The sequence below is a fragment of the Schistocerca gregaria genome, chromosome 1 (genome assembly GCF_023897955.1).
Source record: "Schistocerca gregaria isolate iqSchGreg1 chromosome 1, iqSchGreg1.2, whole genome shotgun sequence".
Lineage (NCBI taxonomy): Eukaryota > Metazoa > Arthropoda > Insecta > Orthoptera > Acrididae > Schistocerca > Schistocerca gregaria.
Window position 1 is genome coordinate 1080190965 of NC_064920.1, and position 13255 is coordinate 1080204219.

At 49.7% G+C, this 13255-nt stretch overlaps 1 protein-coding gene across 1 annotated transcript; it reads left to right on the forward strand.

Annotated features, from left to right (window-relative positions):
• Window positions 1-10644: 10644 nt before the first annotated feature.
• LOC126289763 (nematocyst expressed protein 3-like) lies at window positions 10645-11307 on the forward strand. Its single transcript, XM_049984905.1, has one exon. It carries the CDS (start codon window positions 10645-10647, stop codon window positions 11305-11307), a length of 663 nt encoding a protein of 220 aa, XP_049840862.1.
• The last annotated feature ends 1948 nt before the right edge of the window (window positions 11308-13255 follow it).

The following is a 13255-nucleotide window of genomic DNA, read 5'->3' on the forward strand; positions in this document are numbered from 1 at the left end:
AGGTATGTTCTCGAAACTTCAACAAAAGCCCGTACCGAGCTACTGAGCGTCTCTCCTTTACAGTCTTCTATTGGAGTTTATCTATCATCTCCGTAACACTTTCTCAATTAATAAATGATCCTGTAACGAAGCGCGCTGCTCTCCGTTGCATCTTCTCTATCTCTTCTATCAACCCCATCTGGTATGGATCCCACACCGGTGAGCAGTATTCAAGCAGTGGGCGAATAAATGTACTGTAACCTACTTCCTTTGTTTTCGGACTGCATTTCCTTAGGATTATTCCAATGAATCTCAGTCTGACATCTGCTTCACCGACGATCCATTTTAAATCACTCCTAATGCCTACTCCCAGATAATTTATGGAATTAATTGCTTCTACTTGCTGACCTGCTATATTGTAGATAAATGATAAAGGATCTTTCTTTCTATGTATTCGCAGGATATTACACTTGTCTAGATGCAGATTCAATTGCCATTCCCTGCACTATGCGTCAGTTCGTTGCAGATCCTCCTGCATTTCAGTACAATTTTCCATTGTTACAACCTCTCGATATACTATAGCATCATCCGCAAAAAGCCTCAGTGAACTTCTGATGTTATCCACAAGGTCATTTATGTATATTATGAATATCAACGGTCCTACAACACTCCCCTGCGGCACACCTGGAATCATTCTTACTTCGGAAGACTTCTCTCCATTGAGAATTACATGCTGCGTTCTGTTATCTAGGAACTGTTCAATCCGATACACAAAATTGGTCTATAGGCCATATGCTCTTACTTTGTTGATTAAAGTACTGTGGGGACTTGCATCGAACGCCTTGCGGAAGTCAAGAAACACGGTATCTACCTGGGAACCCATGTCTATGGCTCTCTGAGTCTCGTGGACGAATAGCGCGAGCTGGGTAAACCTTGTGTCTATGTCCTGGAACTTGCCATATTGCAGCATTCTTATAGTCATATTTGCTTTGTAGTTAACTTTTGACGATACTACAATACGTTGACTATTTTTTAAGATAATTTTTATGATATTTATGTGCCTTTCGGTTTTTATTCACTACATTGTAATATGATCTTTATAACAATTTTGATAGCAAAATGCGTTCGTTCTTCCGCATCTAAAATAAACGAATTTTACTACGTTTCTTTTGAGTCAAGCATGTATGCACTTTCACGGTAAAAATCCGATGTTTAAATCTTCTCAGAGCCGGATGCCTTTATCGGACAGGTTCAACGGACAGGAAAAAAAGCGATACTGTTGCGAAGAAACGAAACAAATTGTCAACGATACCCCGGACCTTCACCGGGAATATCGGCTAGATACCATCTTTCAGGTATTCCAAAAACTTTCTGCAGGGCTGTACAATAACACGAGATACTCGCGTAACCCGTTTATCCTTTCTCTGGGTAACTACGACCACAACCATAGATGGAAACATAAAAGACCAAAGACACTATTGGCAAGGTTCTAAAGATCTATGGACCATAGCACGCTAACACGACAGTACTGGCGAGCCCCTGCAACACAGCTGCTACTGGTAACCCCAGATGCTCGACCCGCCGAAAAACGCAATCGCAGGGAAGCCGTACTGTACACAGCACGCAAACCAGCCCCCCCCCCCCCCCCCCCCCCCTACACTGTGAGCCGATCTACGACCGATCGCCCACTAATGTATGACGACCTTGAACTGTTACAGGGACGCACCAGCTGCAGCAAGCCCTACAACGAGCTTCCGCTACGACAAAGGTAACGATGCACGATACCTCGCACTAACACAACCACACCTTGCATGCACTGTCGCAGATAGCAAGCCGCTACTGCCCTTACTACCCGTCCTACTGTCGCAGAGGTTTTTTTCCCTTGGCGCTTGCCTTGGCACTTTTTTCTCTCTGCCCTTACAACCGCTACCCTTCGATCGCTTTCGTCTACTTTCTATCTCCTAATGTACGGCTAATGAGTAATCTTACCCAGGCGCGTGGATAACATCACAGCCCGTATCGTGTGACTCCTGGTTCAAAAACTAGCATGTTATACGGAGGTGACAGTAGAACTTCTGGTTTGGTCACCACGTTGGTGTGGGCGTTGAGGGGCCCCATCCCATAATAAAAGTCAACGATACCATCGACTGCAATGTATTCGGAATCACGTCGCCACAGTATGGGCTGGCGAATCTGAAGAGCGAGGTGATTGTCGGTTACACGGCCCAGGGACCGAGCCGGCACATCACGGGCAGACGAATTTGAAGTACGAGTTTAACGACCCGTCTGCTAAACGTTTGAGGAAGATATACTTGCGTCGGAAAAATATGTGTGACATAGAACTCCCAATTCAACGTGACGGAAGTTCTACCTGCGAAGCCACTCGCTCAGTCTGGGTGATGCAGAAGTGTTCCTGACGTAACGTCACAAACGACGATTGTTAAGCATGAAAAGGGGGCGAGTGGAAGGGGGAGACGAGGGAGGCAGAGACTCCCGGCAGCGCCACTTCCGCTGGCGCGCCAGAATGCGATGACGGGCACAACAGCATCTGGCGCCAGCTTGGCCCCCCTTGGCGTTGCGATATTAACGCGCGGTAGGGCGCCGACGGTGTCCCTCAATTCACCCTCACCCTCACCTCACCTCACCTCACCTCCCGTGAGGTGAACTCAGACACCAGCGCTGCCTGCCGAAGCGTCGATGACGCACTGTTGCTGCGGTCACAGTTGCTGCTGTATTCAGGTCTGATGCAGCTCTCCACGCAGTCTTCCAGTGAAAGCCTCTTCGTCTCTGGATAACTAATGCAGGTTACATTCGTTCACCTGTTCACTGGACTCATCTCTCGGCCTCCCTCTACAACTTTTATCCCGCACACTTTTCTCCATTACCATACTGACGATTTCTTGATGCTTCTCAATGTAACTCATTCTTTTTCTCGACTTGTTTCATGAATTTCTTTTCACGACAATTACATTCACTATCTGCTCAGCAGTTATCCTAACCACTCATCCAATGCTGTGCACCCTCTCAAGCACCATATTTCAAAAGCTTATATTCTTGTCTGAACTGTTTGTCGTTCACGTTACACTTGCGTACAGGCCAATACTCCATTCAGATACCTTCATAAAAGATTCCTTAGCCCTTAAATTTATATTCCACGTTACCAAATTCGTCTTAATAATAAACACTTTCCTTGTCATTGCCAAACCGCGTTTTATAAACCGTCTACTTTAGCCATTGTCAGTTATGTTGCTGCCCAAGTAGCCAACGTCTCTATCACTATCTCACATCCTCATCCAATTCCCGAGTGGTTCTAGGCCCTTCAGTCTGGAACCGCGCGACTGCTACGGTCGCAGGTTCGAATCCTGCCTCGGGCATGGATGTGTTAGGTTATTTAGGCTTAAGTAGTTCTAAGTTCTAGGGGACTGATGACCTCAGATGGTAAGTCTCATAGTGCTCAGAGCCATTTGAACCATTCGCCTGATTTTATTCGACTGCGTTCCATTAACCGTGTTTTACTGTTGCTGATGTTCATGTCATTTCCTCCTTTCCTGTTATTTCCTGTCCTGTTCAGACGCTCTTCCCAGTCCTCTCCCGCCTCTGACAGAATTACACTGTCACTGGCGACCTGGTGATCCTCAAAGTTTTCGTTTCTTGTCTATGCACTTTAATCCCCTTTCCAAATTTCTCCCCTCACTATGTTCTTCTTAATCGCCAAGGCTCCAATAATAAATTGTTATATGCAATTGTTACGATATCAGTGTGTGGTAGATCCGCCTCTAGCCGCTACATCTACACCTAACGGTGTCTGGCGAAGGGTACTCCTGTTCCTAACTGTTTAGGAGACAATCTCAGCACCCCTCTTAGATTCTTTGCGGATGATGCTATCATTTAGCAACTAGTTAACTCATCAGAACATTAAAATTGATTGCATTAATAGTAAGACACGATATTGGTTCAGAAAAAGAAAAAGCGTTAGGTGATCCACATGACTACATCTACATCTACATCTACATCCATACTCCGAAAGCCACCAGACGGTGTGTGGCGGAGGGCACCCCGAGTACCTCTTTCGGTTCTCCCTTCTATTCCAGTCTCGTACAAAAGGAATTACGTTAATTTTTGGTACCATGATAAATTACACAAATTTAAAGGCTATCAACTCGACAACAATTACGAACAACATAAACTGGAACGATTTGATAGATATTGCTGTCGGGAACACAAACCAAAGACTGCGGTTTACTCGCAGAACACTTAGAACATGCAACAGGTCTATTTAAGAGACTGCCAACACTACACTTGTTCATCCTCTGCCAGAGTACTGCTGCGTACTACGTGATTCTTACCAGATGGCACTGACAGAGGACACCGAAAAAGTGCGTAGAACGGCTGCTCGTTTTGCGTTATCGCGAAGTAGCAGAGTGAGTATTACAGATATGGTGAGCAAATTGGAGTGGCAATGACTGAAACAAAGGTGTTTTTCGTTCCGGCAAAATCTTTCCAAGAACTTTCAGTCACCATCTTTCTCTTCTGAATGTGAAAATCAAAGCGTAAAAGTCCACCCCCGTTAGCTGAGTTGTCAGTGCGTCGGAGTGCCACGCGAAGTGGAACCGGGTTCGATTCCCGGCTGGGGCAGGATTTTCTCCACTCAGGGACTGGGTGTTGTGTTTGCCCTCATCATCATTCCATTCCCATCTCCGACGCGCAAGTCGCCCAACGTGGCGTCGAATGCAATAAGCACTTGCCCTCGGCGGCCGAATTTCCTCGAATGGGGGAATGCCGGCCCACAATGCCGTATGCTCATTTCCAGAGCGTAAAAACCCAAATCTTTTTAGAGACGAAGATGTAAATGTTTCTCCCAAACGTTGTGCAGTCACAGATATCCATTCTGATTATCCGAATCCTTAAGCTAAAAGTCATGTATAGAAGGCCATAGCAATAGGACAGGCTCACTGTCCATTTCAACGCAAACCAGTTCTGATTTAGATGGATTTTTTTTTATTCCCACTGCAACCATACCTATTTCTCCTAATATACGCCATGGTCCTGACTGTGGGTGAGGTACAATGTCTCAAGAGAGCATAGACTTCTCCTTATTGAAGTAGTGATGTATTACATTAGCCTTCCATCCAGTATATAATGCGTACATAAAGAATCCAAGCACCTTCAATCTACAATTCCTATTACATATTCTGTACAATGCCTTATACTAAAGTAATATGATGCTTAGCCGTAGGCAGCACTCAGGTTTTCTTGTTCACCCTGCCATACACTCAAACACGGATCCCAGCTGCAACTAGCTTAGTGGGGTGTACATCTCGTAAAACATTGGTTATTGGACCATACGGAACTCTGTACCACAGATCTTAACAATAATACTCTGCTGGAGAGCGACATGATGTTATTTAAGTTTCCTTTAATTTACGTCTACGGTCACAAACTTTCAGTTGACAGATTACCGGTTTCGGTCTATAATGACCATCATCAGATCTTTTTTATAAAAACAAAGTATGCCAGTAAGGCGGCAGTACATTAGGACGTTGTTCTTATAAAAACAGGTCTGATGACGGTCATTGTGCATGCAGGTCGCAGGCATCGTACAAAACAATCAGTTCGACCCACCGACGCAGCTCCGCAGCACCCACAGACGTCCACTGCGATGACCGCTTTATGTGTAGCCCACTATAAAGATCCAAGATGCTGACACTTTGGTCACGTGATCACGACGTCACTTGTGGCCACGTATTCTAAATTTGCTTGTAAATGTACAGTGATGCTCCAAAGAAACTGGGATAGGCTTGCGTATTGAAATACAGAGATATGTAAACAGGCAGAATACGGCGCTGCAACGCCTACATAAGAGAACAAGCGTCTGGCGCAGGTGTTAAATCGGTTACTGTTGCTACAATGGCAGGTTATCAAGATTGGAGTGAGTCTGAACGTGAATTATAATCGGCACACGAGCAATGGGACACAGCATCTCCGAGGTAGCGATGAAGTGGGGACTTTACCGTACGACCATATTACGAGTGTACCGTGAATATCACGAATCCGGCAAAACGTCAAATCTCCAACACTGCTGCGGCTGGAAAAAGATCCTGCAAGAACGCGACCAATGACGACTGAAGAGAATCGTTCAACGTGACAGAGGTGCAACCATTTCGCAAGTTGCTGCAGATGTCAATGCTAGGCAATCAACAAGTCCCAGCGGGCCAGTTTACACCGACATTGAATTGTTGGCCGGAAACATGTTGCCTGGTCGGACGATTCTCGTTTGAAATTGTATCGATCGGATGGACGTGTACGGTGTGGAGACAACTTCACGAATTCGTGGACCCTGAACGTCAGTAGCGAACTGTTCAAGCCGCTGGACGCTCTGTAATGGTGTGGGCTGTGTGTATTTGGAGTGATATGGGACCCTTGATACGCCTCGATACGACTCTGACAGGTGACACGTCTGATGACCTGCATCCATTCGTGTCTGTTACGCATTCCGAAGGACTTGGGCAATTCCATCAGGACAATGAGATAGCCCACAAGTCCAGAATTGCTACAGAGTGGCTTCAGGAACTCTCTTTAGAGTTTAAACACTTCTGCTGGGCATCAAACTCCCCAGACATGAACCTTACTGAGCATATCTGAGATGCCTTGCAACGTGCTGTCGAGATCTCCACCCCCTCGTACTCTTACGTGTTTACGGACAGCCCTGCAGGATTCATGGTGTCAGTTCCGTCCAGCACTACCTCAGACGGAGGACGGAAGATGGTTTTCACTTGGTGTTTACGTAAAATGCGTCCAATTTTTCCGGATAAGGCCCCACAAAGGGGAACAATAGCCAAGGCCGTCTCCTCATGAAGTTCATCCTCACTTTCCGCCGGTGATGCAGGTGTAGGATGTAGAGTCTTCCGAATTTGCCCTTCCTTGTAACCGTTCCTCCGAAACACGGTCTTCAGATGGTCCAATTCTTGTTGGAGGCTGTCCCTATCGGACATGGTGTGAGCTCTGTGTAGCAGCGAAAACTGATGATTATCCTCAGGAGGAGGCGGCCTTGGCTATTATTCCGTTTTGTGGGGCCTTATCCGGAAAAATGGACGAATTTTACGTAAACACCAAGTGAAAACCATCTTCCGTCCTCCAAGCAAAACCAAGAGCCTTCTTGGTAGTGTCAAGGAGAACCTTGGTCTACGTAAATCAGGGGTTTATCAGATACCTTGCCAATGCGGTAGTCTATACATGTTGTTGACGTTGTTTTCTTCAGTCCTGAGACTGGTTTGATGCAGCTCTCCATGCTACTCTATCCTGTGCAAGCCTCTTCATCTCCCAGTACCTACTGCAACCTACATCCTTCTGAATCTGCTTAGTGTATTCATCTCTTGGTCTCCCTCTACGATTTTTACACTCCACGCTGCCCTCCAATACTAAATTGGTGATCCCTTGATGCCTCAGAACATGTCCTACCAAGCGATCCCTTCTTCTGGTCAAGTTGTGCTACAAACTTCTTTTCTCCCCAATCCTATTTAATACTTCCTTATTAGTTATGTGATCTACCCATCTAATCATTAGCATTCTTCTGTAGCACCACATTTCGAAAGCTTCTATTCTCTTCTTGTCCAAACTATTTATCGTCCATGTTTCATTTCCATACATGGCTACACTCCATACAAATACTTTCAGAAATGACTTCCCGACACTTAAATCTATACTCGATGTTAACAAATTTCTCTTCTTCAGAAACGCTTTCCTTCCCATTGCCAGTCTACGTTTTATATCCTCTCTACTTCGACCATCATCAGTTATTTTGCTCCCAAAATAGCAAAACTCCTTTACTACTTTAAGTGTCTCATTTCCTAATCTAATTCCCTCAGCATCAACCGACTTAATTCGACATACATAGGGCAGACCATTCGTACCATTGAGTACCGATGCCGAGAACATCAACGGCACACTAGACTGCAACAGTCCAGTAAGTCGGCAATCGCTGAGCATTGCCTGCCGGAACTCCTCAGCATGGATTATGACCATACCAAAGTCCTGACACAGACCTCTAAATACTGGGACTCTGTCATCAAAGAAGACATAGAGATCAGAGTAAGGGAGCCACAACTAAGTCGTGACAGCGGTGGCATCCTTATCAAGGCATGGGAACCCACGATCATCCGGATTAAGAAGAAAAAGGTTATTTCCTGGAGTGTACCGACTTCGGGGGAGGAGGGAAGAATAACGAGAGCGGTGCCGGCAGACCCTCCCGAACGAGAAGACCTAGGACGCAGCGCCCAGGCGGCGGCAGAAGCTGTACCTGGACCTCACGCGGGGCGCGGACCGCACCGACTCATAGGAAGCGCCACAGGGAGGAGCAGGAGGGGGATTGACCTATATGAACATGGCGCCGGCCCACCGCCGGTCAGTACATCAGCGCACCTGATGATGGCAACGTGGTCGATTGCCGAAATGTTGTGTCCTATGCACACTCATACCTGGCTGTTCACCCGGATTTATTTCCTCGCAAGATACGTCCTGAGAAATTGAAGAATCACATCATTATTAAGGTTTCATATTTCACAGATACAGACGCAGACGTGCACAGTACGTGCCACTGAGGATAAGCTGTTTGCCTGGATGCTGAATCACTGCATCAGCGCTTTTGTTGCCCGTTGAGCATCTCTTCCTTTCGCAACCTCCCTTCTTCAGGTCATGCAACGATGTATCGTCTTCAGTCTTGCCTCAGATTCGAGTATTTCTTAACCATGAAAGTGGTAGTGTTAAAAAAAATAGGGTCTCAAACGTCGTCGAATATCACTCACATTCTCTGTTTGTAAGGAAAGCAGCCTACTCACGCCGTATAAAATTCACAGCCGTCTTTCCATTGTGTGCAAGGCAGTCCGCTGTAACTAGCTCTGACGTCATAAATGTTGCGCAATACTTTAAAATTCAAGTGAATAACCTGAAACGTTTTCAGCATGTCAGGAGTAATACTATATCATTATGTGTTGAATATCAGTTCAATAAGTTTAACCACTTTCGAAATTTAGACGTTTTTCTGTAAAAATCATTGGCGCAACAGAAAGAGCTAGAAACTTAAAAATTCATATTTAGATTCCGTTTGCATAATAATTTAGTAGAAACAGTGTTCTGGATCCCACAAATTAAAATTTTAGTTGAAATTCATAATTTTATGGTTTTTGTCTTAAAAATTAAGGAAGCAAGATAGATTAAGTAGGTGAATGAATAAAGCTAGGATGTTTGAATTTAAGTAGAAGGGAAATACGCTACAATCATATAGATGGGAGAAGTTTCAACTGAATAACTATAAAACTATAGCGATAGCGTATCTCCAAAGGGCAAGTTCAGAGCGCGTATACTGCGTGTACTGTAATTAAATTAATTCTCTCGCCCAAAATATTGGACTAAGCCACGTCAGACGTTTATTATGATTACTTACCTGTGTGCTGATTGCACATTTAAATTGAGAGCTTCATTGGGCATCAGCAAAGGAAGCGATGATTTATTTATTAACTTAAAGTGGTGCATTACTAGCCCAGCGGCTAGTCGGGACAGCGGAATTAATCAGGCGTTCCCTTAGCCGTCCGCACCGCGGCTTTATATATATGAACGCTGCGCGAGTTAAAAGAGACGACGACAACGCTGACGTCATCCAGGAAGTAGTCGCTGAGATGTGCAGCCGCGAGAAGGACGTACGTGCGCTTGCTAGCGACGCGAAGGGTGTGGCAGATCGCCGTCCGGCCGCGCTTGCGCCGTCGGCGGCCCCATCTGGCCCCCCACTTATGACGACCAGTGCTATGGCTATGGATTTGATGGACACAGCTCCGGAAGCTTTGAAGACAGCGCTGTCTGCTCGGCTCCCCGATTCTGAAGATGAGAGCTCCACCGCCCCTCAGCCACGCGGACGAAGCGGGAAACAGAAGAGGAGGGCAACAGCCGTGACGTCCGCTGTTCGCAGCTCGCCGAGCGAGAAGAGGGCCAAGCAAGATCTAGCACCTGACGCTGATGGTTTTGTCCCGGACCGACGCACTGCAAGATGCATGCAGTCATCGACGACGCTTCCAACTGCCGTCGCCAACTCAGTCGACGCACTCGCTGACGCGCCGAACCAGCTGCCGCGCGATCCTGCGCCGAAGAAAGACTCCCATCTTCCGCCGGTGGTCCTCCAGTTTCGGCCGTCCTATGGGGAACTGCAGAAGTTGTTGCGCAGCTGGACAACGGCCGTGTATACCGTGAAGCCTGCCGGACGTGATCTGTACTGGGTCACACTCCGCACTGCTGACGATAATCGCAGGAGGCGTCTGAGCGTGAAATCTCGTTCTATACCCACGCTTCCGCGCCTGACAAGGTCTTGAAGATTGTAATCCGGGACCTCCCATTCAACATGGAAGCCGATCACCTGCATCGCGAACTGGCTGTCCTGGGCTTCTACATACGGGTTGTCGAGAAATTGAAGTCGCCTAAATCACGCGATGATATGCCGCTCTTCCTGGTCGTCAGCTCCGACACCGTGGAGAACCGCATACTATACCAATTGACGCGGGTCGCCGACGTTCCGGTTCAGACCGAAGATCTTCGCTCCAGGAGAGGCCCTGTGCAGTGCTTTCGCTGCCAGGGGATCAATCACGTCGCGCGCTACTGCTCTATGGCGGACAGATGTGTTAAATGCACCGGCGCCCACGCAGGAAGTGCGTGCCCCGTCCGCCCACCGAGAAGCCGACATGTGAACTCTGTGGCCGTCCTTACGTGGCCAGCTATCGAGGGTGTGAGGTGTGGAAGCGTGCCATCGCTCGCCAACGTGGCCAAACAGCAGCGCCGCGTCCGAAGAAGCCAGCAACGAGACGGCCCGGCGTCTCTTTCGCGGCGGCAACGTCAGGGGCGCCCTCCGCCGTCCCAGCTGCGTGGGCTGCTCCTCCTCCTGCCGCGTCCGATGCTGTGCCCATACCTGAGGCTCCTGCGCCTCCACCACAGCTGCTAGTGGCGGACCCAGGTACTGCCTCTCCGGGGACGTCGGCCGGACCGCGCCCCGCCAATCGCCGGCGCGGGGGTCAGCGCCCCGTGGGTACCCAGCGCTCAGCACCGTCAGTCGAGCAGCCTCAGATGGACTCTCACAGCGAGTCAGCCACGCCTCCCCCTTCCAGTGACGGGGTCGCGCCGGCTGCCTCCACCGCTGACCTGGCCAACCTCGTCGCGCAGCTCACTGCCTTGGTGATGAGTGCTACGAAGTTGAGTGAAGTCCTGTCGCAGCAGCTCACCGCTGCTGTGCCGCTGACCTCTCCGGCCCCGACCGCTGTCAACACTCACCAGCTGCACCATGGGCAGCGTTAGAGAGCTCACGGTCGTCGCGTGGAATGCCAACGGCGTCCGCACTCAAGCTGGTGAACTTCGCCAATTTCTTCGAGATGAAGCCGTCGACGTCTGCCTTATCAACGAAACTCACCTGAAGCCTGGGGTCGACGTCAGGGCGGCCAACTACTCCAGCTATCGCACCGATAGACTGACGGCGGGTGGTGGGACAGCCGTTTACGTCCGCAATGGCATTCGTCATCACGTGATACAACTTCCACCACTGGCAACCCTGGAGGCCACTGGTGTCGTCGTTCACACCTCGGCGGGCGCCATCAAGTTCGTCGCTGTCTATCGACCGCCGTCTCGTCCACTGGATCCTGCTGACATCGATGCTCTGCTCTCCTTGAGGGGGCAGGTGTTCGTCGCTGGGGACTTCAATAGTAAACTTGTTTCCTGGGACTCCAGGATCACCATTGCCGCTGGCCGCTGCCTGCTCCGGGTAGCAGAACGCCACCATGCGCTTGTGGTGGGGCCGTACGACCCGACAATCTTCCCTGCCCGTGGCCTCCCAGATATAATCGACATCGCGGTCGTCAAGGGCATTCCTAATCAGATCACCGCCACGACGAGGACGGCACTGCCTTCTGATCATGTCCCAGTGGTTTTTGATATCGACTTAGACGCCCTGCAATAGCCCAGGCGAGGCATCTCACTTGCTGGCAGCGACTGGGGCAGGTTTCAAGCAGTCGTGACGGACTCATTCGCCGCCGCGCCGCCCCCTGCGGAAGCTGGAGCGGACGCAGCACTTCTGCACTTTGCGGCAACCACGATCGACGCTGCCAACATAGCAACGCCGCCCCGACCTCGCACTCCGCCTGACTACTCCCGCCAGCTGCCGCCGGACATCCTTGCGGCCATCACTGAGAAGAACCGGGTCTACCGGGAGTGGCAGCGGACAAGAAATGCCGACACCAAGCTCCTCCTCAACAGGATGCGGCGGGACATCCGGGTCGCCATTGACAACCATCGCAATCGCGACTGGAATAACAAAGTCACCACCCTCTGTCTTGACGACGGCACGGCCTGGCAGAGGACGAAGCGTTTCCTACGCCGCACGCAACGTATCCCTCCGCTGCTGGTCAATGGTCAGGCTGTCTGCAAACCAGCTGCAAAGGCTGATGCCCTCGCAGACGTCTTTGAGGCTGCGTTTACGCCGATCTAAGACCCGACCGACGCTGTCCGCGACGACCTGGTTGCTGACCGGCTCCCACGCTACTTGGAGGCACGCGACGACGATGACGTCATTGAAGAGACGATGGCGGAGGAGGTGTCGTCCATCGTGCGTGCCCTGGACTCCAGGAAAGCTGCGGGCCCAGACGAGGTTTCAAACGCCCTACTCCAGAAGTTGTCACTCATCTCGCCGCCGTCTTTAATGTAATCCTCCGGTCGTGCAGTTTTCCTCAGTCCTGGAAGCATGCAGAGATCGTGGCGATTCCGAAGATGGGGAAGGATCTGCGTCAGCCCGCGAACTACAGACCTATTAGTTTACTGCCAGCCGTCTCCAAGGTCTTTGAAAGGGTGTACATCAGGCGGCTGCAGCGCCACGTTGACGAGGAAGGCCTCCTGCCCGAAGAGCAGTTCGGCTTTCACAGGGGCCACTCGGCAGTTCACCAACTCCTACGGCTAGTGGAAGATGCGTTCGTCGCCCTCGAGCAGCGCGAGTTCTTCTGCGCGGTGTTCCTGGACGTGTCGCGTGCTTTCGAAAGTGTGTGGGACCGCGGCCTCTTGTTCAAACTTTTCGAACTTGTGGTCCCGACGTCGCACGTCCGTCTCACCCGTTCCTATCTTGCCGATAGGACCTTCCATGTGCGGGCCGCGCACGGCTTGTCCTCCGTCCACCGCATCAACGCCGGTGTGCCACAGGGCTCGGTCTTGGGGCCACTCCTGTACTCGCTGTACACTTCTGATGCGCCGAAGATCGACCGTG

Coding starts and splice junctions, on each gene's coding strand:
- LOC126289763 (XM_049984905.1), top strand. CDS start 10,645: ATGCACCGGCGCCCACGCAGGAAGTGCGTGCCCCGTCCGCCCACCGAG.